Consider the following 25429-nt stretch of genomic DNA (forward strand, 5'->3'; position numbering starts at 1 on the left):
GAGCCTGACATTGGTCTTGGGCAAGTTGTTGGAGGGAATCCTGAGGGAGTGGATTTACACATATTTGGAAAGGCAAGAACTGATTACGGATCATGAACATGGCTTTGTGCGTGGGAAATAATATTTCACTAACTTGGTTAAGTGTTTTGAATAAGTACCAAAGATAATTGATAGGGGCACAGCGATGGATGTGGTCTTTAGGGATCTTAGTAAGGCATTTGACGAGGTTCCTCATGGTCGACAGGTTAGCAAGGTTAGAATACAGGGTGAAGTAGCCATTTGGATACAGAACTGGCTGCAAGAAAGAAGACCGAGGGTGGTGGTGGAGGGTTGCCTTTCAGAATGGAGGCCTGTGACTTGCAGTGTGCCACAAGGATAGGTGCTTGGTCCACTGCTTTTTGTTAATTATATAAATGATTTGGATGTGAAGGTATGAGGTATAGTTAGTAACAGATGACACCAAATTTGGAGGTATCGTGGACAGCACATAGAAGGTTTCCTCAGAGTACACTGGGATCTTGATCAGATGGGCCAGTGATCCATGGAGTGACAGGCTAATGGTCCAAGGAGGAGCAGATGGAATTTAATTTCGATAAATGTGAGGTGCTACATTTTGGAAAGCACTTAATGGGAACATCCGGGGAGTGTTGCTAAATGAAGAGACCTTGGAGTGCAGGTTCATAGTTCCTTCAAAGTGGAGTCTCACGTAGATAGAATAGTAAAGGTGTTTGGTATGCTTTGCTTTCTTGGTCACAGCATCAAATATAGGAGTTGATAGATCATATTGCGGCAGTACAAGAGATTGGGTAGATCACTTTTGGAATATTGTGTGCAGTTCTGGTCTCCATCCTATTGGAAGGGTGTTGTGAAACTTGGAAAGGTTCAGAAAAGATCAAGATAAATGTTGCCAGGGTTGGAGGTTTTGAGCAATAGGCAGGTGCTGAACAGGTTGGGGATGTTTTCCTTAGAGTGTCTGAAGCTAAGGGGTGACCTTACAGAGGCTTTTAAAATCATGAGGGGCATGGCTAATGTAAATAGACAAGGTCTTTTCCCTGGGGTGCATAAGTCTGGAACTAGAGGGCATAGATGTGGGTGAAAGGAGAAAAATTTAAAAGTGGCCTGAAGGGCAACTTTTTCACTCAGGATGGGACACGTATGGAAAGAGCTGCCAGAGGAAATGGTGGAGTCTAGTAAAATTACAACATTTAAAAGGCATCTGGATGGGTATGTGAACAGGAAGGGTTGAGAAGGATATTGGCCAAATGCTGGCAAATGGGAATAGATTACTTTAGAATATCTGGTTGGTATGGACAAGTTGGACCGGAGAGTGTGCTGTACATTTCTGTGACTCTAAGACTGCCTCTTCTACGCACTTGCCCATCCCTTCCATTGGACATTTATTCTTGGATATTTAGTTCCCATCCCTGATCCCCTTGGAGCCATGCCTGTGATACCGACAGTATTGTACGCAATCCACATTTTGAGTCTGTGCTGCAAGCTCATCTTGTTTCGTATATAGCGCGCAGTTAAGTCAAAAAACTCTCAATCCTCTCTTGACTGTCTCCTTCCTCAGAGTTGTCCCCTTACCTGCTCTGCCTGAAGTTAGATTCCTGAGCGTCTCCATATTCTCTGTCTCGTTGTTTGTTGTAGAATCTTGAATAACCTCACCATCTCGGTTGTTTTTTTAAATTCCCTAATTTTCAATGCATTTGAATACCACCACGCCCCTCTTCCTCCTTTGCCCCCAACTTCCCCACCCCCACCCCTTCTATTTCATTTAAAATCCTGTCCTGATTGTTGTTTACTGTTGTTCCTCTGACCATGAACTTTGGTCATTGTCAACTTCAGCACAGGGTAAAGGTCTCCTCGCCATAATTAAAGTTTACGAGGTTGATTGCTCTCTGGTGCTGAGGAATTTGAAGAGTTCACTGTTAGCCCTGGAGTAGGATAGATTGGAAACATCTCACAAACTATGCCAGAACATGTCTACAGTCATTTGTTTTATCAATTGAAAATATTTAATTGTGTACAATGAAAGCCGGTTAAAATTGGAACAAGACGATGGAATGCATCTTAATGCATGCGCAGACCCATTCGAAATTAGAAGTGTTTGTAACATACAATTAAAATAACTGGGAAAATTTTGAAAACTTGATAAATGTGTGCTGAAACAAAAAAAAATTGAATGTGTTGTCAGTGGTATCTCTGATTTTAACTTGTTTTTTTTTGGGGGGATTTTGGGTCAAGCCTTGCAGTTAGTCAAGAGGATCAGTTCTACTGCAGGCATGGACCCTGGATTGGCCAGCAGGAACTGGCAAGATGATAGCAGCCTAGACCAAGGGAGTGACTTTGAATCAGAAACTGGGACAGAGAGTACCAAAATAGTGCCAGTTTTTTCGTGTAAATAATGTTGAAATGAATCTTGTGCTGCTTAACAAGATTACAGTCCTGAATAAGTTTCCACTGTGGAAGCAACACAATATAAACTCTCAATGAGGGAGCTGGGTCAGTGTCATGTGATTTGCACATTAAATGAAGGGTGTCTTGGTGATGAGAGACAAACCTTTGTGGAGTTTTACATAAACTAGGTAATTTTAAGTGAGGACCTCATGTATATGGGAACCTCCATGTATATTGCAGCATAGCTAAACTGCTTTGTGTCCATAAGGCTGCATTTATTTACCATATCTCACGAATCTTGAAATGCCATGACCTGAATGTTTTATTTCCAATTGAAGTGCACTTCTGTCATCAGTATACAAATGAAGTTTGCTTCTTTGGACAGGATGTCTACCTCAAGCACTGTAACTCTACTTTGTCCATGCCCAGGTTTCTGTTCATGAAAAGAGGCTCCATATTGCCGGTAAATCAGCCTGCAAAACAAGTATGTTATTCCAGTTTAAATTTGTTTCAACTTTTGTTGCAACCTTCTGGTTGTTTGGAGGAGCTTGTAAGTGAGCAGAAATTTTTCCTTTGATCATTTATGCAATTTTGTCCCATTCAGTAAAATTCCCAGCTGATGACATTTAAAATGTTGCATTAAAATATTCAAGAATGAATAATTTAAATTCGTCATTTCAGTCGTGTTTACCATTTTTATTCTGTTTATCCTTTTGCTGTACCGGGGCACAATTTTTTATTTTCTGAAACGCAGATCCACCATCTTGGAAAATTAAATTCCATTTGTCAGTTTCTTAAATTGAATTGAAATTTGTGTATCATGCTGCCGAGCATCACAATTTAGCTCGCAGTCTGCGGCATCTACCTGCCCGAAAATTTTGATTAAGTTTGCAACACTGAGACTGCTGTATTTGGCACTTTGTTTGTGCCCAGTTTCCTGACATTTTACTGATGTCTTCCACAACTACTTTTAGGAATTAACACCATCTGATCAGTTATGATAGTGACATTTGTTCCCATGTGTCAGCAGGGTCTACAAAGATTTTGGTTTAATGTACAGTAATTCAAGGTTTTAAAAAAAACTTGGCGAATGAGAAATGAGAAACGGCCATTCAGCCCCTGAAGGACATTTCTCTTACTGTCCTGTTTCTCTCCTCATCGATGTATACATGTATCCTTGACGAATTCCTTCTCCCCCATCAATTTGACAGAAGTTCTTAATCACTAACTATCAAATGAGGCAATCTCTGGCAGCTTTTACCATCCATTTATTTCCCTTCAGTGCTTTTGGATATTGAGATCAGGACTGGGAGCTAAATATCCACTGATATACATCCTGTCACAAAGACAGGCAGGAGGGCAGATGGGGTGGGATTGCTTGGTAAGTGAAAATGAAATTAAATCAATAGCTGTAAATGAATTGGGATCAGATGATGTAGAATTTGTGTTGGTAAAGTTGAGGAAGTGCAAAGGTGAGAAAACCATAATCGGAGTAACCTATAGACCTCCAGACAGTAGTCAGGTTTTGGGACATGAGATACACCAACAGATAGAAAAGGGATATAAGTAAGGCAAGATTACAGTGATCATGGAAGATTTCAATATGTAGGTGGACGAGGAAAACCAGGTTGGTAGTGCATCGCAAGAAAAATAACTTGTGGAATGTCTATGAGATGGCTTTTGGAGCAGCTTCTGGTGGAGTCCACTGGAGAACAGGCAATTCTGGATTTAGTGTTGTGCAATGAAGCAGACTTGATAAGGGAGCTTTAGAGGTAGTGACTATAATGTGAGAAACTTTACTCTGCACTTTGAAAGATTTGACTAGAATCAAATGTAATGGTATTACAGTTGAACAAAGGCAACTACAGAGGTATGAAGGAGAAGCTGACCATAATTGACTGGGAGAGGAGCCTAATAGGAAAGACAGTGGAAAAACAAAGGCCAGAGACTGTGGAAGCAATTCGAGAGAGACAGCAAAAAAAAATTCTGAGAAAGATCAGTGTACTAAGGGGAGGATGAAGCAACCATGGCTGACCAGGGAGGTCTACGACAGCATAAAAACAAAAGAGAAAGAATATTAATGCAGCCAAGGTCAGTGGGAAGCTGACAAAGACCAACAGAGAACAACTAAGAAAGAAATAAGTCGGGAGATGATTAAATATGAGGATAGGCAAGCTGGTAATATTGGGAAAGGTTGCAGGAACTTCTTTATATATCTAAAGGGTAAAAGAGAGGCAAAAGTGGACACTGGGCTGCTGGAGAGGTAGTAATGGGGAACAGAGAAATGGCTAAGAAGCTGAATAAGTACTCTATCAGTCTTCACAATGGAAGACATGAATAATATCCCAAAAATTCAAGGGAGTCAGGGAGCAGAGCTGTGTATGTGGCCGTTATTCAGGAGAAGGTGCGAGAAACACTGAATGGCCTAAAGGTGGATACATCACCTGGACCAGATGGGCTACATTCCAGAGATTCGAAGGAGATGGCTGAAGAGATAACAAAGACTTTAGTAGGAATCTCTCAGGGATCACTGGAGTCATGGAGGGTCCCAGAGGATTGGAAAATTGCTCATGTCACCCCCTGATTTAAGAAGGGAGCAACAGAAAAAATGGGAAATTTTAGGCTGAATAGCCTGACTTCAGCCGTTGGTAAGATTTTGGAGTCCATTGTGAAGGGTTAGGTTTCTGAATACTTGGAAGTGTATGGTAAACTAGTGCAAAGTCAGCATGGTTTCATCAAGGGAAGTTATCCCTGGCAAATCTGTTAGAATTCTTTTGAGAAGCTAACAAGCAGAGCCAATGGATGTTACTTATCTGGATTTCCAGGCCTTTGTTAAGGCGCCGCATAGGAGGCTGCTGAGTAAGACATGGACCCATTGTGTCTGAGGCAGTGATGAGTGGGGATAAAGGGCTGCTTTTCAGGATGGAAACCAGTGACAAGAAGTGTTCCACAAGGAACAGTGTTGGGACCACAACTTTTCATTTTATACATTCGGTTCAATTCCCGCCTCAGGTGACTGACTGTGTGGAGTTTGCACGTTCTCCCCGTGTCTGCGTGGGTTTCCTCCGGGTGCTCCAGTTTCCTCCCACAGTCCAAAGATGTGCAGGTCAGGTGAATTGGCCATGCTAAATTGCCCGTAGTGTTAGGTAAGGAGTAAATGTAGGGGTATGGGTGGGTTGCGCTTCGGCGGGGCAGTGTGGACTTGTTGGGCCGAAGGGCCTGTTTCCACACTGTAAGTAATCTAATCTAATCTAATAATCTGCATGAAGGAACTGAGGGCATTCTGGCTAAGTTTAGAGATGATATCAAGATAGATGGAGGGACAGATAGCATTGAGGAGGTGGACAGACTGCAGAAGGATTTTGACAGTTGAGGGAAGTGGACAAAGAAGTGGCAGATGGAATACAACATGGGAAAGTGTGTGGTCATGTACCTTGGTAGGAAGAATAAAAGCATGGGATATTTTCTGAACAGGGAGGAAATTCGAAAATCAGGAGCGCAAAGGGACTTGGGAGTTCTCATCCAAGATTCTCTTCAGGTAAGCTTTCAGGTTGAGTTGGTAGTTAGGAAGGCAAATGCAGTGCTATCATTCATAGAGTTGTGCAGCATGGTAATAAACCCTTCATCCATGCTGGCCAACCCGGCCCATATCCCTGTAAACCCTTCCTATTTATATACCCATCCAGATGTCTTTTAAAAGTTGCAGTTGTACAATAGCAGCTCATTCCATACATATACCCACCCGCTGCGTGAAAAAGTTGCCCCTTAGGTCTCTTTTATATCTTTCCCCTCTCACCCTAAACCTATGCCGTCTAGTTCTGGTCTCCCCCACCGCAGGAAAATACTTTGTCTGTTTATCCGAAACATGCCCCTCATGATTTTATAAGCCTGGATAAGGTCAACCCTCAGCCTCTGACGCTCCAGGGAAAACAGCCCCAGCCTATTCAACCGCTCCCTATAGCTAAAATTCTTCAATCCTGGTAATATACTTTTCAATCTTTTCTGAACCCTTTCAAGCTTCGCAACATCCTTCCTTTAGGAAGGAGACCTGGATTTCACACAATATTCCAAAAGTGGCCGAACCAATGTCCTGTACAGCTGCAACATAACCTCCTAACTGCTGTACTAAATATTCTGACCAATAAAGGTAAGCATACCAAATGCCGCTTTCACTATACGATCTCCATGCAACCCCACTTTTGAGGAGCTATGAACCTGCACTCCAAGGTCGTGGTTCAGCAACACTCCCTAGGACCTTACCATTAAGTCCTGCTAAGATTTGTTTTCCCAAAATGCAGCACCTTGCATTTATCTAAATTAAACTCCATCTGCCACTCCTCAGCCCAATGGCTCATCTGATCAAGATCCTGTTGTAATCTGAGGTAACCTTCGCTGTGCACTACATCTCCAATTTTGGTGTCATCTGCAAATTTACTAACTATACCTCTTATGCTCAAATCCAACATCTGGAGAGGACTAAATTATAAAAGCAGGGATGTACTTCTGAGGCTTCATGACGCTCGTCAGACAACATTGAGAGTATTGTGTGCAATCTTGGGCCACATTCCTCAGGAAAGATATATTATCCCTGGAGCCGGTGCAGAGGAGGTTCATGATACTGATCCCAGGAATGAAAGGCATAATATATGAGCAACTTTTGAGGACTCTGGGATTATACTCTTGAGTTCAGAAGGATAGGGGGGGAATCCAATTGAAACTTAGAGAATACTGAACATTGGACAGAGGAGACGTTAGAAAGATGTTTCCAGTGGCAGGACAGAGGAGGACTTGAGGACACATCCTGAGAGTAAAGGGAAGACACTTAAAACAGAAGTAAGGAGAAACCTCTTTAGCCAGAGAGTGGTTTATCTTTGGAATTCATTGCCACAGAAGGCTGTGGAGGCCAAGTCATTGAGTATATTTAAAACAGATGTAGAGAAGTTCTTGATTATCAAGGGGATCAAAGACTATAGGGAGAAAGCAGGAAAATGGGGTTGGAAAACCTATCAGCCATGATTGAATGGCATGGCAAACTTGATGGGCTGAATGACCTAATTTCTGCTCCTCTGTCTTATATCATTGAAACGTTTACCATTAAAAATAAATTTGATACCTTGTTTGAAAGCACTCTGTAAACCTAAATGATAGAGTTCCTCAAGGTTCCTATTTCATCAATTTCACATTCCACAGTGTCTCCACGCTGCAAGAAATTCAAATAAAATGAACAGCATATTTTTTCTATGGGGATATGGACTTTTTAGAAGCTATCTATGTTACAAAATTAAGCACACGATTTAGATTATGAACAGTGTTTGTAAAATTGTCACCCCGCTGTCGAATCAAAATGGATGAGTTACTGTTCTCATCTTTTATTTAATATTTCAAAGCTTCGCATTTATTCATATGCAAAATAAGTCCAGAGGCCTGTATCCCTTCACTAAGTTTCCCTTATCTGTGGAAACTCCTTGACACTGATCCTACTTTTTCAGCCTGAGCAAAACGTCTGACACTCTAGTTTATAGCTGACCGCTAGGGCTCCCTAATTGGACCAGATTAACAGCCCCAGTCCGGGAACTCAGATTCTATGAGGTCCACCGACCTGACCTCGTTACAATCATTACAAGATGTATCTATGAATTCGGAGCAGAAATGGGGCAATCAGCCCTTCAAGTCTGCTCCACCATTTGATAAGATTATGGCTGATCTGTTTATGTTCTAAATTCTATATTTGCATCAATCCCCAATAACCTTTCATTCCCTTGCCTGACAAGAATCGACCTGTGCTTGGAAGTTATTCAATGACCCTGCTTCTTCCACTGAGGAGGCGTATGAAGGCTGCACGACTGTCAAATACAAAAAATTTCTTCTCTCTCTTCCAAAAGGGCAACCCCTTCAGGAAACAAATAGCAAATGATGCATTCAACAAATTTGAGAAAATTAATTCCAAATGTGCTTTTTCACAGGCATTTGAGTTTGGGTACTACTGTGTAAAACATTTGTCCTACACATATTTCTGAAAAAATCTCCAAGTGAACTAAAATGACACTCCATTGTGTTCTTGAGGATCTCGAGATAGTTTGTGGAAAGTGCCAGTACGCTCATGAGATGATTTGTACTCTGCTGTTTCCTTTTGTCAAATAGACTATCAACCTTTACTTTTAAAGCTGATACATGATTCATGGTTATTTGGATGAAAGAGCAGAATATAATTGTGCTCATAGAATATTACCCACTTTGCATGGAATAAAAAAACTTTTAATTGGTGTTGAAATGGGGGGATCCTTGAATTTGCATTAATTTTGCGCTTCAGCATACCTTACAGAAATATTTCACAAATTTCACAAACAGTGAATAATTTGGAGAAGTAAGAGTCTATGTTTAGAAAGGCCAAAATCAACATAGCTTACTTTGAGAAACACGGGTGGTTTTCTAAATACTCCAACTCCAGACGGTGTTCCAGTGAGGAAAACGTCTCCTGGATTCAAGGTTACAAACCTAAGAAATCAATTGGTGACAAGTAGAAACAGTGTAAGTGTTGTTCTAATGACAAAATGCCTTGCAATGCAAATTATTTTTCACAGTCACAGCATGTTGTGAATTCCCTCCCAAAAACCTGCCCATCTGTCACACTTCCTTGCTCCTCCCTGAAGATGCTAACTTGGCCATGCACCAAAGCGTCTATGAACTGACTTATGTTTTGATTGTCACTGTTCCTTTGGGGTTTCTTTGAATGTTTTACTCTGTTAACGATATTCTGTGGATGGATTAAGTAAAGTCAGAATTATCATGGTGATGAAAGGGAAGGCTAATCAGCAGAATTCACTTCAGTTTGATTTTGAACTCGATTCCTGCAAGAATCTCACCTATCATGCAGTTGGTGCAAACATTTATAAAATGGTCTGACATTTGAAATCATGTGGTTACCAGAGGCAAATTAAAGTAAAAAGAGAACTCGTTCTGAGCCAGCAACTCATTCAAAACTCAAAAGTCTCCAGTATCCTGTCCTACTTGTCACAGAACCTTCCATAGATTGGGCCTAACAGTGACCAAAATACCTCATTATGAACATGGTCAACTTCACTTCAAAGGATGAACAAAGTTAAAAATTATATATAAAATCATGTTTTGCTGCTTTCTCAAAGTGGACTAAATGCAGTTTTCTGATCTTCCTCAACATTTATAGATATCCCCCTTTCGAAAGTTCGCTTTACGCCACTTTGCTTTTATGAAAGCCCTACATGAGTATCTGTTTTCGCAAACCGAAAGAAATCCAAAGAGGATTTTTGCTTTTATGAGAAAAGGCAAAATTTTTCCACTGAAAATTGATGCTTCTTTACTTTAAGCCATTTTGGCTAAATGAAAGGTTTCATTGGAACGACCTACTTTCGGGTAGCGGGGGATAATTATAAGTGCTTTTTAATATTTTGTTGGACAAAACATGACTGCAATATTATTTTCCTTTCATGCAGCCTAAAATAGAATTTTTAAAGAAATTCTTGACAGCATCATTTTAAAAGGATATCTGCATTGGTGGCCTTTTCATCTTGTCATCTCAGGAAATGATTAAAGGCTCACAACTGAATCACAAACTCTTTTTCTCTCCCTGCAAAGAGGCTGCCTAACCTGATGAGTTTTTGTCCCAAGCATTTTCTGTTTTTATTGCAAGAAATTATAGTTTGGCATAAATGACAAACTATAATTTGCTGGAATTCTCCAGCCTCACTTATTTTCCTTTTTGATACAACAGCTATCTTACACAGTACTGCCTCAATAAAATCAACAGTAGTTCTGACTTTTATAAAAGAACGCTGCTTTGTTCACTACATCTGCAGATTGTTTAAAAACTGCCTTCCCTGACTGCAGTGATTCCAGAAAGATCGCCACCAATGCCCACACAATCTCTTCAGTACTCTGCGATGTAGTCTCCCTGGTCCAGGTGATTTATCCATCCTCAGATGTTTCAGCTTTCTCATCACCACCTCCTTCGTGCTGGCCACTGCACTCAATTTCCCCCCCTGATTCTCTTGGAAGTCTGGGCTGTCATTTGTGTCTTCTACCTTGAAAACTGATGCAAAATATCTCTGTAGTTCCTTTGCCATTTCTTTGTTCCCTGTTACTCCTTCTCCAGCCTCATTTTCCAGTGATCCATTATCCACTCTTGCCTCTCTCTTATCTGTTATAATATCAAAAACACTCTTCATATTACCAGGTAGCTTACCTTCTCTTTTATGTTCTTCATGCATTTTTTTTTCGATGCTGTCCCTGACTTCCCTTGTCAGCCATGGTTGCCTCAAACTCCCCTAAGTATGTTTCTTCTTCGTTGGGTTGAATTTCTGCTGTAACTGCTGACATTGCTGTAACACTGTGTTCCCTGCTTGGCTCCCTTTCCAATCAACTCCAGCTAGCTCCTCCCTCATGTCTTTGCTGTTAACTTTACTCAGTTGCAGTACCGTTACATCTGATTCCAGTTTGACCTTCTCAAACTGTTGGGTGAATTCAATCATACCCTGGTCACTGTGCCCTTGGGATCCCTAATCTTGAGCTCCCTCATTAAGTCTGCCTCATTACATATCACCAAATGCAGAATTGCATGTGCTGAGAGGGCTTAACCACAGACTGTTCCAATAAATCATCACATTCCACAAATTCTAGATCTTGAAATACGTTGCCAACCTAATTTTCCCATTCCACCTTCACAGTGAAGTCCACAACTGATTATTGTAACAGTGACTGTCATACATGCAATTTCTATTTTCTTCCTCACATCCTGACTACTGCTAGGCAGTCTGTAAATGAATTCCAACAGAGTATTTTGTCCTTTGCAGTATCTCACCTTTACCCACACAGATTGTATATCTTCTGACTCAAGATCATTTCTTACTAATCTACTTGTTCACAGAGCAACTATGCTCCCTTTGCCCATTTGCCTGTCCTTTCAGTTGAATGCATATTGTTGGATATTTAGTTCCTAGCCTTGATCATCTTGCCGCCACGCATGTGTCTGATGTCCATAACATGGTGGTACTCAATTTCAATCTGCACTACAAGCTCATTTACCTTATTTAGTATACTGTGTACATTTAAGTGCAACACCTTCAATTTTGCATTTACTGCTCCCTTTTCATAATTGACCAGTTATCTACTGTATCTGAAGTTACTGGTTTTGATGGATGTTACATGTCTCACCTGACAGGAACATCCTGAATGAAGACACACAATTCTTTGCAAGAGGAAATGTGGAAAAAGAACTGGTGAAAGCAATGCCAACAATCTCTCCAACTATTACTATTTCCCGGAGGATAGAGGAAGTTTTCTTTGTCAATCTTTTGGAATTTTCTAACCCAGGGAGCACTAGGGGCTCCCACAATTGCTTCAGCATGATCCCCTCCCTCTTAAAAGCCACCTTTGTTTTCTGTCCAAGTGTACCTCTGCTCTTTTAACTAACTTTCCTTTGGATACACATCTGTTTCACTTAGTGCAGTGAATTGTTTGCAGTACAAACTTAATTTGTTTTAATCTTGTGACATTCAACACTGAAAAATCTCAAATTCCAATTCAAATTATAATGGTAAATTGGTCCATCATGAAATTACACTCACTGTGACACCCAAACGATAAGTTCCTCTGTTTTAAATATTAGCTGATTGGTGTTGCTATTCTGCATAATTTCTTTGTTAACCCGGCAGCGAATCCCAAGGTTGTGGGGATCTGTAACATAAAGTGTGGCTTAAATGTTAAAAGAAGCTTGGAATAAAGGACAATTTCTTTCAACCCTGCATTATTGAAAAATTGCACTTTAGAAAAGTGCTTCAAGTGTTGGTACTGTAATCGTGTTACACCCAACACGTTCCCAGCTCGGCGAACAGAACCACAACAACTAGCACCTGCGCTACAAATCTTCTCACAAACTTTGAACCTGTTTTAAAAGTTTGCGCTGCAGAGACAGTGTCACCAATTCATCAATCGTGTTAGTGCAAATGTGCACTGACAAAATTTGTGTTGCAATGAAATGTCCTGTACATGTCACAGACTTAAGAATATTGGTTCAGCTTAATTCACAGACCAGACTTTGTTTGGATCAAGCATTAATAATGTTGGTAGCAGAAAGCTCAGGTGGAACCTAATGTGAGTAATGCCACTTTCTCAAGTGTTTTGTTGCGATTCAGCTGCACGATCCTGATCTGTAGGTATTCCATGCAGGGAGGGGTGAACAGGTGAGAGGTCCTTCTCATGGTTCTGCTTCTGGCCCTGGCCAAAGTGGCCATGAAAAGGTCCAGACAGCAGGTCAGGAAGGGGATCATTGTGCTCAACTGTCTGCCCCAGTCTTGTGGCAATGTTCGCACTTGGGTATCCCTCTAGACGGAGCAAGCTATGCTCACTGGCATGGTAGAGGCCTTTTAAAATGGGTGAGCACCACACCTCCGGGGATGCATCATAACACAGGACCATGTTATTTTGAATTATGACATTTGCATCAGCAGTTAATTTGTATTTTGCTACAGTGCCTCATTAGGGACTGTTTAAAAAGAAACAAATTGATAAGGAAGAAAGTGACAGGGTTGAATTTGTTCTGTTGATGAGCACAAGATGGAGCTGGATCATTTTCCAAATTGTTGGGTAAATAACCGTCATTTAATTCTTCAGTTCGATGGTTGTGCTTTTGCCCATTTCTTGATATTACATGGAGTGAATTGATTGAGATTAACACCTGTGATGCTCGGGACCCTAATTTAGGCGAAAGTGGATCATCCATTTGGGACTGCTTGCTGATGATGGATGCAAATATTATCAGCCTTGTCTTTTACACTTAAGTTTTGGGTTCCCCCATCATTGAAGATAGAGATACTTGTGGAGTCCTCACATCCTGTTGGCTGTCCATCACCATTCATTCTGAATATGGCAGGATTGCAGACTTCAGATATGATTCTTCTGTTCTGTTGGCATGCAAATAATGCTGTGTTGTAGTTTCACCGAATTGGCACTTCATTTTTAGCTGCTTCTCTCATCTACTCTTGCACTTCTGATTGAACTAGACTGGATCTCTTGGCTTGATGGCAGTGGTAGAGCAGGGGATAAGCTGGGCCTTCAGGCTGCAGCTTTTGCTTGAATAGAATTCTGTTGCTGCTGATGGCCTATCGTTCCTCATGGATGCACACTTTGGAATTGCTGGATCTGAGTAAAGTTTATCGCACTTACCACTCTGGTGGTGCCACACAACATGATGGATGATATACTCAGTGTGAAGTTAGGATTTTGTCTCCACAGAACTAAGGTGATCGCTCTTGGAGATACTGTCATGGACAGATGCAGTTGTGGCAGGCAGATTAGTGAAGGTGTCATCAAGTATATTTTTCTGTCTTATTGATTCTTTCTGTACTCAATGTACACCCAGTCTAGCAGCTATGTCATTTACTGAGCTATTTGTGTTGATGAACAGGGATGTCCCTCACTTTAAGTACATTATGGATGTCACTACCCTCAATGTTTGCTCCAAGTGGTGTCTATTCCAGGGAGACATCAGCTGAGGGGGGGTGGAGTTGACTGGTCATTGGCAGGAGATTTTATTGCCCATGTTTGACCTGTGCCATCAGATTTCTTACAGTCTGGAGTCAGTGTTGTGAACTCCCAGGGCAACTCCTGGTGGGGCAGAACATAACTGGTGATGGTGCTGGTCATGTGTGGTACAACGTCTATAACGTATGATTCAATGTGTGTGACTATGTCAGGCTATTGATTGACTGATCTATGGGATAACGCTGCCAGTTTGGGCACAATCTCCCAGCTGTTCGTAAGAACTTTGCAGTTGACAGGACTGTGTTCACTCATGATGTTTGCAGTGCCTAGGATGATGCCAGGTAGTACATCTGGTTTCAGTATTTTGTCTAGCTTTCATAATGATTTAGTAAAGCTGATTGGCTTACTGGGCCATTATGAGTCTGGTTGCATTCCCACAATACTACTGCTTCCCATCAATGATATCAAATGAGTGTGTCAAGAGCTTTGGAAAGAAGTGAGTTAAACAAAGATGAAGGACAACAAGAATGTGAAACTGTTCGTGAAGTTCATGATTTAACAAAATGCAAGGTAAATTAAAATGAGAATAAGGCCACACAACACTGGGATGAATTCACAAATAATGACAGTAAAATTTCAAAAATATTGCAGAGCTTAGGAAAGAAGTGAATAGAACAATGAGTAAAATAAAGATCAAGGACAACAACAATATGAAAATTATTGATGAAGTTCATTATTTAACAAAAGGCAAGGTCAATTAAAATGGGAATAAGGCCATGCAACGCTGGCATGAATTCACAGAACATGATGGTAAAATATCAAAAATGTTGCACAATTACATCTGGCATTAAGGCACCACCAAAAACATAGTCTTAGCGAATACTTCACAGTAAGATACAGTTTGATACTGAGACACGCATGGAAATAATCAGGTAGATCTCAAATGTTTGGTTTGAAAGTTGTTTTTTTGTGATGTTTTCAGGAGGTGGAAAGTGGGAAGACAGAGTCGATTGGAAAAAGAAATCCTGAGCTTAGACTCTAGACATCTGAAGGAAAGATGCCAGGATGGACCAAGGAAATCATGCAAGGTGTTACAGAGATGTGTAAAATGAGACATGGACAGGTTTGAAAACAAGGATGGGAATTTAAAATCCAAGATGTTTTAAGACTGAGTACCACTGTACGTCAGTAACTACAAATGTGATGTATCAGCCATCTTTCCCATTTTAATTACATGGTCAAACTATCTAGTCTCAGATAGAGAGATCTGGGAGTACCTGAGAGAGCATCTCTGGTGACTATGGCTGGTCCTAATGGACAGAATGTGTCAAATGTTTTACCCAGGAGCCACTGCTTGCCATTCCGTTTCATCTGCCAGTCACGTGCACTGACATCATGAGCGACTGTGAATCCAGCAACATGGTCCATTGCTTCCTCCTTCTGTGAAGAGGACACAACATATTTATTGCCAGCTGTGTATTCAGATCAGTGTTGATTCTCTTAATATGGTGCGACCTAATGGTTTTCTTGGACCATACATCAAAGGAACAGAACTTCCAGTCAGAATCGGAAATCCCTTTTTTGTTGTTTGATCAGGATCACAAGTGTCAAAGTATGGACTTCATTCATTAAGGTTCAGTCATCTCCTTCAGGGAAGAGAATTCCTGTTCTTGCATGGTCTGGCTTGCAAAAGACTCCACAGCCACACCAAATGGTTACCTGTTAACCACTGTCTGAAATGGCCTCGCAAGCTACTTATTAAGGGCAACTGGGGATACCAAAGGCCAGCACTACCACTGATGGCCACATCTCATGAATGATTTAAAATAAGGTCCCAATATTTTAGTACAGAAATTTCTCAGTCTCATTTACTGTGAATTTTCCCTTCCGAGCAACACTGCTGGTGTGCCGCCACCAAACGGATTACTGTGGTTCAAGATGGCAGCTTAACATCATCTAATGAATGGGAATTCAGGGTGAGGAACCAACGTTGGACTTGGCAGCAATACTCAGGTTTCAAAAAAATATAATGAAACAACCATTTCTCCAAAGTACACTTTAGCACTGGTCTGCTGTTCCTCTGATATTCCCTGCCTGACACCCATTTATGATGAGAAACTGTATGACCATATTTGGAGTGGAAAAAGCCATTCAACTCATGCTGAAGTCCAACACGCTTCAGGATTTTATTATGAATGAGGATACCAAGCTGAGATCAAACAATATGCTGCTGGACTTCCAAATGAGAACAGATGAATTCTATATGACAGGCATACATTGCTGTCTATTCCAGGTGCTGACCAAGAATTTGATTTTGAAAATTGGATGATCAACAGACTAGTAATAAAGATTTTAAAACCATTCTTCTGCTTCATAAAATACAGGCTGTACACTGAATTGCAACTGTGATTTAGCAAATATTCTGTCTTGGCTTCCACCCTTGTTGGTATCCTACATGGGCAACTTTGTCTTCAGTGGTTCAGTATAAAAATGGTTTTGTCTCACACCAGAAATTGTCCAAGTACACTATGCTATTCAAGAGTTTCCACTGTCTCCTATTCACTTGGCAATGTGCACTATCCATAATTAGCATCGGCTTACTGCCTCATTCACCATGAGTTCTTGGCCTCGAACAGCAGACCTGATGTTGATACTTTTTCACTGTCAAAATCTCAATGATCCGAGTTCCAATGAACAGAATTCTGACTGACATGAATTTCAATTCAGTATTGAATAATTTCTGATTGTCTTCAAATGAGATGTTGCTCTCAAAAGCAGATTCAGGGACATGAAAGATCTCATGGCGCTGTACAAACAGCAGGCAGAAGCTCCCATTGTCCTGGTTCTCATCCTGGTTCTTTCTCATCCAAAATCAGATTAATTGTTCATGCACCCGACTGTTCTGCAGTTCATAGTCTATGCAAATTCGTTATCATCTTTTGTCTACAGAGCAACAGTACCATCAAATGAAAACAATTAATTGGACTTTGGGAAACCAAGGAACTTAGTACAGCCAAGCACATGGTTACAAGTTTTTTATTTTTCCAACAGAAAATATGCCAAGCAACTTTGAAGTTGCTGCGTTGTCATTTCGGGAATGCTGCTTACACTGTGGACTGTATATTTCAGCAGTCTGGGAATGGATCTTTATTGGAAGCAGTCATATATTGGTTTGCAGACCAAAGCATTAGATTTGATGGTAAATTTTGGCAGATCCCAATTGCTTCTCCTGAAATGTAGTATTGGAGAAACAGAGTTTGTGATTGATATTAATTACAAATTGCTGATGACAAGTGTGACTATACTGACACTTTGAAAAGGTGATATTGTCCTGGGTTTTTTTGAAGTGAGGTTGTAAAGGCCGAGATCCAAACTGGCTGTTGGAAACAACTTTTGTCAACAATTTTGGAAGCCTTTAGGCTTTTTAAAAAACAGTTGTAACAATGGAACGGGAGTGGCCAGTTCTCTCAGTTCAGGCTTTCTAATTTGTTTTGAGTTGTAGCAGTCAAACTGTTTCAGGTCCCAGAGGTATGGAAGCTTCAGGAAATGATTCCTAGTTGCTACATTCTCTGTATTCTCTCAATGTTGTTTCCTCCTGAACTGGAGAACTGCATGTGAGAATCTTTTTGCCAAATGGTGTGTTAATGGGCTGCTACTATATTGGAATAGATGATTAATATTAGGAAGTATATATATTATTTGGCTAACTTTTCCAATAGTTCAGTTACTTTAAATTGCTCTTTCTTTTGTTGGTATTTTAACTGTAGTGTTTAAATAAATTGTGGTCTGCTTAACGTAGAGTAGTTTGACCAGTCACATCAAGTCTGGAACATGCACTTCACGTCTATCTTTAAATTAAGGAAAAGTAAGGGTGGGGGAAATATTTAGTGGGGGTCTGGTCTAGTCTATAACACAAGCAGAGTCAAAACGTGTAGTACTGGAAAAGCACAGCAGGTCAGGCAGCATCCAAGGAGCAGGAGAGTTGATGCATTGGGCTTTTGCCTGAAACGTTGACTCTCCTGTTTCTCAGAAGCTGCCTGACCTGCTGTGCTTGTCTAGCGCCACACTTTTGACTCTGCCTTTCCAGCATGTGCACTCCTCAATTTCTCCATTCACAAGCAGTATGCTAAGGTCTTCTGGCCAATTTATTGCTTTAGAAATCAATAAGCACAAGTACAGACCTTGATATGTTTTCCTTTCTTGCCAATAACAAATGCCAGCTCCACTTCCCAATCCACTTCCTGCAAGGAACAAAGCACAAAAGAGAACAATTGTTGGCTCATACTGAAACATGTGATGAATCACTGCTATATAACTAATGTTTATGGTCAACTGTATTCAAATGAAGAACTGAAAATGCCAAATTATTTTTTGTCAAAATGGTCTATGCATGTAGAACTTGCTGAAAAATTAACAAAAGTAATTTAATCACCAAATCAAAGAGAAAGACTGATTGATGTATCAGGAGGATCACCAGAATTTGGTAAAGTGTCTTGTGTAAATGGAAAGTCATCTTTGTCAAATGTACATACTTCAGAACAGAAATACTTATTTATTCTGCATGGTTAAATGAAAGTAGACCAAGTTTAAAGCAACACACTCTATTTGGCTGAAACTGTTGTCAGTGACACTTCAACTCCTTCCTACATCTACCGAAGTCGTCTTTGGCTTCTTCCTTCTGAGAAACATTCTCGTCCTCTTGCTGCCAACTGTGGAAGAAAAGCACACTCACATTGCTCTCTTCTGGGTGAATGATGTCGCTGTAAGGCCCAACTATCGAACTACCAAACTTGCTAAATATAACCGGCTCCTTTGGGACTGCTACATTCTGCTCCAGGCAGTGATCCATGTAGTTCATTCCAACACACACCACTTTGTCTGGGTTTGTTATTGGTGATAGAAGTGTTATTTCTGAGCGACATCTGGTGTTTTTCCCACAATCCACAGCTCTGCAAACATAAAAATACTGGAAGGTTACTGTTAACTTACAAGTTCTTCACATTGACCAACCGCAGACTCTCAATAATATGTTTAAATCTGTAAACATCTGATCAGACAGTATCAATATTTAGACAAGCAGAGTGATCCAAGAGTACAATAGTAGTGATGATACACTCAGACTCTCAACTTGAAAGGGTTTGGAAGAATTTGCATGGTTATCACAAAACATATCACCAAGTAAATATTTCAAATTATCTCGCTTAATCAGAGCCAGCTTCAGGTATGCTGTTTATTTCTGTGGGCAGAGCTGTGAATGGGAATGTTTGATGGCTTTAAATCAGACAGCTTTGAGTTAGTAGGGTTCATCAGCCTTAATTGGTAGTCTGTCTTGGAGATAGGGAGTCTGATTTCAAAATCTACAGCTATGGATTATTAGCAGGGTGTACATCAGCTGAGATGTGGAAGATCACAAATCATTCTAAAGTAACTGAACAAAACAATTAAATACCTTCTCGCAGTTTCCAGAGCTGTGTCTCCTATTTCTAGAAACTCCTTCATGGTTCTAGGTAGGGAACTGTCAAATGAATTCAAATCAATAATGTTTCCTCCATCCTTCTCGACTCCCAATCTGACTCCATTCTGATCACCAACAGTCAGGAACTGGATGAGCCTCATTCTTGCACTCTTCGATGCAGAAAGCTGCCTCACTTGGAAACAGTAACTGCCTTGTGAGCAAATAGTGCCAGCTCTAAGTTGGACCAAATGAAGAAATGGAGTTGCTTGAACAAGAGCCTGCATTATAAAACTGAATATGGTGATTTAATCAACTTCGTCAGATATTCTTGATAGAAAAGTAGCTGTTTATTGAAACTTCTCAATCATTTGCAAAACATAGTAAGTTGGAGATGTATGAGTAATTTCTAATATACCACAATCAGAAGGATATCGTACCAAACGTATGAATGATATAGCTTTCAAATTAGAGATGTTTTATTTCTGTGAGAAGAAAGATTAAAGGAGGAATCTGATAATGATATTCATTGAGTCAAACTGATCATCTTGACATTTCATTTCACCTAAAGCTAAACTTTAAACACCAGATATTGGCACCACCTTGAGCATGTATTTATGTTCTTGGCCATTTTTTTTTCACGAATGGCCCAGTAAAGTGACGGGAATACTGGAAAACACTTACTTTTGCAAAGGGCTGTGTAACTAACCCTTACCTAAAAGATATCCAGTCACTGATGCTTGAGCTGCTTGTGTTTATTTTTGTTTTTGCCAGCATTTTAACATGTTCTTCAGTACAGATAAATCAAATACACTTACCTCTTTGATTAGATTAGATTCCCTACAGTGTGGAAATAGGCCCTTTGGACCAACAAGTCCACACCGACCCTCCGAAGAGTAACCCACCCAGATCCATTTCCCTCTGACTGATGCATCTCACACTATGGACAATTTAGCATGACCAATTCACCTGACCTGCACATCTTTGGACTGTGGGAGGAAACCCACGCAGACACAGGGACAATGTGCAAACTCCACACAGTCACCCTGTAACGCTTTTGCAGGACTTGAAATCTTCTTCAGATAATCCAAATTCGGATAATCAATATTCAGATAATTGAGGTTCCTCTATAGTTGAAATTTGAGAACACTAAGTTAGACATAATAGATTGACCTGGAATGAATTCCCAAAATTAAATTTTTAATAAAATATTACATCTTACAGCTCCTGTATGACTTCATCAGAAACAAAATTATCATTGGGTTTTGCTTGTGCTGGGAATCCAAAATCATGAGCCATAACTCGGAGATACTAACTAATCTTCACAGCGATCACTTCGAATGTGGAACTTGTTACTAAATGATTTGCAAGATGGTAAATAGTATTGATGCATCTTATGGGAGCCTAGTGACGGTGAGAGAGAATAGTCACAGGTGAGGTGCCGGAAGACTGGAGGTTGGCTAATGTGGTGCCACTGTTTAAAAGGGGGCCAAGGGAACAATTCACCAGTGAGCCTTATGTCAATGGTGGGCACATTGTTGGAGGGAATCCTGAGGGACAGGATGTACATGTATTTGGAAAGGCAAGGACTGATTAGGGATAGTCAACATGGCTTTGAGCATGGGAAATCATGTTTCACCAACTTGATTGAAGTAATGAAGAGGATTGATCAGGGCAGAGCTTAACATGGCTTTGAGCATGGGAAATCATGTTTCACCAACTTGATTGAAGTTTTTGAAGTAATGAAGAGGATTGATCAGGGCAGAGCTTGTGCCAAACAGTAACAATGTATGTAATTTCATGTTTTAGAGCACAGCCCACCCACGAAGTAACAATTTAAAACCTGGTAATTCCTTGCCATACCTAGTTCCTGACAATTCAGAGGATGCAATCAAGAAAAATAAAGAACTGGCATTTTAGTTTACTGTTTAGTTTTAGTTTAGTTTACATTACAGTGTGGAAACAGGCCCTTCGGCCCAACAAGTCCACACCGACCCGCTGAAGCGCAACCCACCCATACCCCTTACCTAACATTACAGGCAATTTAGCATGACCAATTCACCTGACCTGCATATCTTTGGACTGTGGGAGGAAACCGGAGCACCCGGAGGAAACCCACGCAGACATAGGGAGAACGTGCAAACTCCACACAGTCAGTCGCCTGAGGCGGGAATTGAACCCGGGTCTCAGGCGCTGTGAGGCAGCAGTGCTAACCACTGTGCCACCGTGCCAGAAATATGTTTGAGAGCATTCATCGTGCCAGAAATATGTTTCACAACATTTTACACATCAAAATACACTGATTGAGAAAAACAGAATTTTCAGGGGCACAGAAGATTGCAGCGAAAGATTTTCAGCTGTCTTTTCAAAGCAGGAGAACCATACCAAAGGCAAAATTGTCATGACTGAAAGAATGGACACCAGAAATAAATGAAACAGGAGAAGAAGTGAGAGGTGGCCCTTTGAAGAAAAACGGAGGTAGGCAGAGGAGCACTGATTTTACGTTGGGTGAATATGTGAGGATTCTCAATGGAGAATTGAGGTTCTCAAAGTGGAATGATGCTGACAAAATGATTCCTTGGAGTCCACCAAATAAGGGCATTTTAAGTGTCTTACAATTCTGACCTTGTCATTATGAACAAAGTTGGTGACTGAAAAGTTTTTTTCACTGAAATAATCATTGCAAAGTGTTGACTGAAGCAGAGACAGCAGCACAATTAAAAGGGATTATATGAGTGGAACTTAGTAGAATGTGGAGAAATAGAAATAAAATTCAAGTGTCCGTATGTACCTGAGTAACTTACATTGGCATAAGTGTATTTGGATGTATGAACTCCTGTTCTTTGGCAAATGAAAATTCAGAGTATTTAGTGTTAACCATGTAGAACATCATACATTCCCACAGAACTGAACAGAAAGGATCATGGTTTGAAAAGGCAAGAATTTGAGCAATAAAAATGAAGGAACTCTTTCGGTGAGCTAGCATCCTGGTAAATGGACAAAGAGAATTGATGTTTCAGATCTGTGACTTTTCGTCAGAACTGGGAAAAGTTGAAGAGATGTAAATTGGTTTCGAACAAAGAATGGGCAGGACAAAGACAAAAGGGAGGTCTTTGATCTGATAGAAATCAGGAGAGAATTAATAAGTTAGTCCCCAAGAAGCAAAAAGAAGAGAGATGCAGCAAGAAAAGAAATAAAGTCGTGCTGGAGGTGGTATGCATCTGGCTAAAAAAGGAGAAATTAAGTTGGAGAAAGGGAATAAGGTTTGTTGCTTGAAACTGTTCAACTGATTGTCGATTCAGAGGGTTGTAAAGTGCCTGACTGAAAGACGAAGTACTGTTTATGAGACTTCTGATGAGTCTCACTGGAGACATCAGTTTGCAGTAAAGTGGAGAATTAGAATGACAAGCCCCTTGAAGCTCAGGCTCACAGCTGTGAATTGATCAGAGGTGCTCCGCAGTGTAGTCTTCCAGTCAGTGATTAATCTTCGCAATGTTGAGGAGATCATATTGTAATTATGTGACAAGAGATCGAAAGCACTATATGTAAATCTCCAAATGGAAGCTATGTTGGGCTGCCCATAAGAGTGCAGGTACAAGGGCAGGTGTTGTCTCTCTTCTATGTGCATGCAAATCTAAGAAAGAGACCATGTTTCAGCAGTCACTGAGGAATAAACCAGTACCCCTTCCTTCCCTTTCCAGAATTTGGAGGGTCTGTTCCCTCTGTGATACTCTGGTTCGTACTCTGTCAGCACCAATATGTTGTTTCTTCACCTGAATAGACAGTTAGGAGGCTGGAAGAACACAGCAAGCCAGCAATATCAGAAGGTGGAGAAGTCAACATTTCAGGTGTAACCTTTCTTCAGGGCAGATAAAGGTGCTGGTGGAGGCAGGGTGATGAAGTGGGGAGAGGTGAAGACTGGTAGAGGGTGCGGCTTGGTTGGTTAATGGGAGGAATGAATCTAGTTGGTGGCAGGGAGGAGGGGGTGGGAAGGGAGGTATTTTGAAATTGGAGAACTCAATGTGGAGTCCTCTCAACAGGTATGGCAGCATCTGTGGCAAAAAAGCAGTTGATGGGACTTGTAACGTTTACTTTCTGTTCTTCCCCACAGATGCTACCAAACCTGCTGAGTTTCACCTGCAGTTGCTGTTTTTGTTTCAGATCTACAGTATACACACATTTGTTTTTTTTTGTGTTCCTTTTTTTGGCAGTTTTGCACACATGGAAGAGATGGAACACTGATCCTTTTATTTCCTTTCTCCTCAGCAACCTCGGTCACAAATAACTCCTTCCTGATGAAGGTGCAATTTCTTTGCACTTAATGCAATCTATTACACTATTTGCTGGTCCCAGTGTGGACTTTTACTTGGTAGAGATTGAATGTCGATTGGGTGACTCCAGAACACCTCTGTTCAGTTTTCAAAAGTAACTCCAAGCTTCACTTGGGCTGTGAATTCAATTTCCACCATGCTCTCACATTGACATCGATGATCTTGGCTGATTACTCTTGTGAGGCTCAATGAAACCTTCATAAACAATATGTCATATTTCATTTTGGCACTTAGCAGCCTTATGAATCCAACAGAGTTCAAACATTCCAGAATGTAAACTCTGCTGGGTTTCATTTCCTTTCCTCTGCCTTCTTATTCATTTTTCTGTCAGCTGACCAGCTTTTGATACATACTTTGTTTCTTTTTCACTTGGAGATTAAATTTGGCCGTACAGAATAGATTTTTATCTTTTAATCACTCCTGTTTTCTGCTCGAGTACAGTTTTCCCTCTATCCATGTTTGTGAGAGGCCCTTGCAACGGTTGTTGTTTCTGCAAATATCATAAGGTCGCAAGGCAGAATCATGAGAGTATATACCAAGAAATAACCAACTGAAAAGGGAAGTGGTCGACTGGCAGAAACAGATGTATTGACATGACCATTGCAATTGTCACGCATATAGGGAGTTAGTATGAATAAGGTAACCAAATAAGACTCAGTGTTGCGTCAACAAAAGTTATAAGACCCGGCTATCAAGGTGAGGGGTTGCACACCACCAACAGGCCACAGACATGTGGTAAACCGATTAGATTAGCAACTACACAGAGCAATACAACTACCAGATATGAAGTAAAAGGGGGAATACCGAGAGACTCAATTGAACTGTATAAATTGTAATGTAACCTCCTGATCGGGCGGGGTAACCCAGCTTGCAAGACCGTATGAATAAAGACTGCTTCAGAATTTGACTTGGACTGAAATTATTCAACAGTGAGCTTCGTTTCTCTCAATGTTCCACCCACCCTTTGCTCAAAACCTGTTCCAATTGTAACTTTTCACAGAAATTGAACATGAACTCTGCCTTTTACACTTATGCTCCTTCATGCGATTGGTTTTGTATTCATTTTCAGATCTCTAGCATTACTAAAATAATTTTCGACCATTATTTCGACAGTTATTTTCGACGATTCTGAAGATTTATTAAGCAAGAATGAGCGAAGCTAGAATCTGAGCTGAGGAAAACCTGTATTCCACTTCAGATACAGCGGAAAGAGTCGAATTCAGGTTAACGTTGATCTAAATGGCAATGGGAGAGAATAGAGAGAAGGAAATGTGGCTTGGGTTTCCAGCAACTGCGTAGGCTTGAGATCACCTGACTTAGGTCGACATGTAAAATTAGTTGACACAGAATCCACTGAGTAAAAACTGGTACCTTCATATTTGTCAAAATCAATTTACACCAGCAGCAGCTCTGACTTTACAACATATTATTTTCTGTCAACACCGCAAATTTCAGATTTCTGTCTCTCGCTCACGAGAACTGCTCTTGGCGTTTTTTTTTTCAGCCAGACCTGTAAGTGAACCCAGCGTTTTGCTTTCTGCATAAATCCCTCAAAGGGGCCGACAGCGAAAGCGGAATTCTTGTACCATTACTGTACCTCCTTCCCTTCAAAAACAGCAGACGAAGCAGAGTTGACCTCCGTGTTCAGGAGGCAAGGGTCATGGCGAAGAGCGGACCAATCAGCGGTGGGTGGGCGGTAACGTGACGGCTGACAGCGTATCAGCGTGGAGCA

General features: G+C 40.8%; 1 protein-coding gene across 6 annotated transcripts; it reads right to left on the reverse strand.

Moving 5' to 3' along the window:
• Positions 1–1999: 1999 nt before the first annotated feature.
• On the reverse strand, positions 2000–25371 carry fahd2a (fumarylacetoacetate hydrolase domain containing 2A). Of its 6 annotated transcripts, none has more exons than XM_043681374.1 (9): positions 25295–25371; positions 19364–19603; positions 18647–18863; positions 18096–18155; positions 15192–15354; positions 12000–12108; positions 8808–8895; positions 7514–7600; positions 2000–2873 (listed from the first exon to the last, which is right to left on the reverse strand). In XM_043681374.1, exons 2-8 carry the CDS (start codon positions 19528–19530, stop codon positions 7538–7540), a joined length of 867 nt encoding a protein of 288 aa, XP_043537309.1. In that variant the 5' UTR covers positions 19531–19603; positions 25295–25371; the 3' UTR covers positions 2000–2873; positions 7514–7537. The 6 variants fall into 6 exon arrangements, with proteins under 6 accessions (XP_043537309.1, XP_043537307.1, XP_043537311.1 ...); XM_043681372.1 differs by having other exon boundaries at positions 19364–19660; positions 25295–25315; XM_043681376.1 differs by lacking the exon at positions 25295–25371 and adding an exon at positions 25208–25288.
• Between the last annotated feature and the right edge of the window lie 58 nt (positions 25372–25429).

Source organism: Chiloscyllium plagiosum, chromosome 42, assembly GCF_004010195.1.
Source record: "Chiloscyllium plagiosum isolate BGI_BamShark_2017 chromosome 42, ASM401019v2, whole genome shotgun sequence".
Lineage (NCBI taxonomy): Eukaryota > Metazoa > Chordata > Chondrichthyes > Orectolobiformes > Hemiscylliidae > Chiloscyllium > Chiloscyllium plagiosum.

What these genes read in the sequence shown, in the direction of transcription:
- fahd2a (XM_043681372.1), bottom strand. Translation starts at nt 19,653, where the DNA reads ATGCAGGCTCTTGTTCAAGCAACTCCATTTCTTCATTTGGTCCAACTT. An exon ending in CACCAGAGATGCTCTCTCAG is followed by an intron (nt 12,109 to 15,191) that starts GTACTCCCAGAT and finishes TTTATGTTACAG; the next exon opens with ATCCCCACAACCTTGGGATT. An exon ending in CTTATCGTTTGGGTGTCACA is followed by an intron (nt 8,896 to 11,999) that starts GTGAGTGTAATT and finishes TTGATTTCTTAG; the next exon opens with GTTTGTAACCTTGAATCCAG.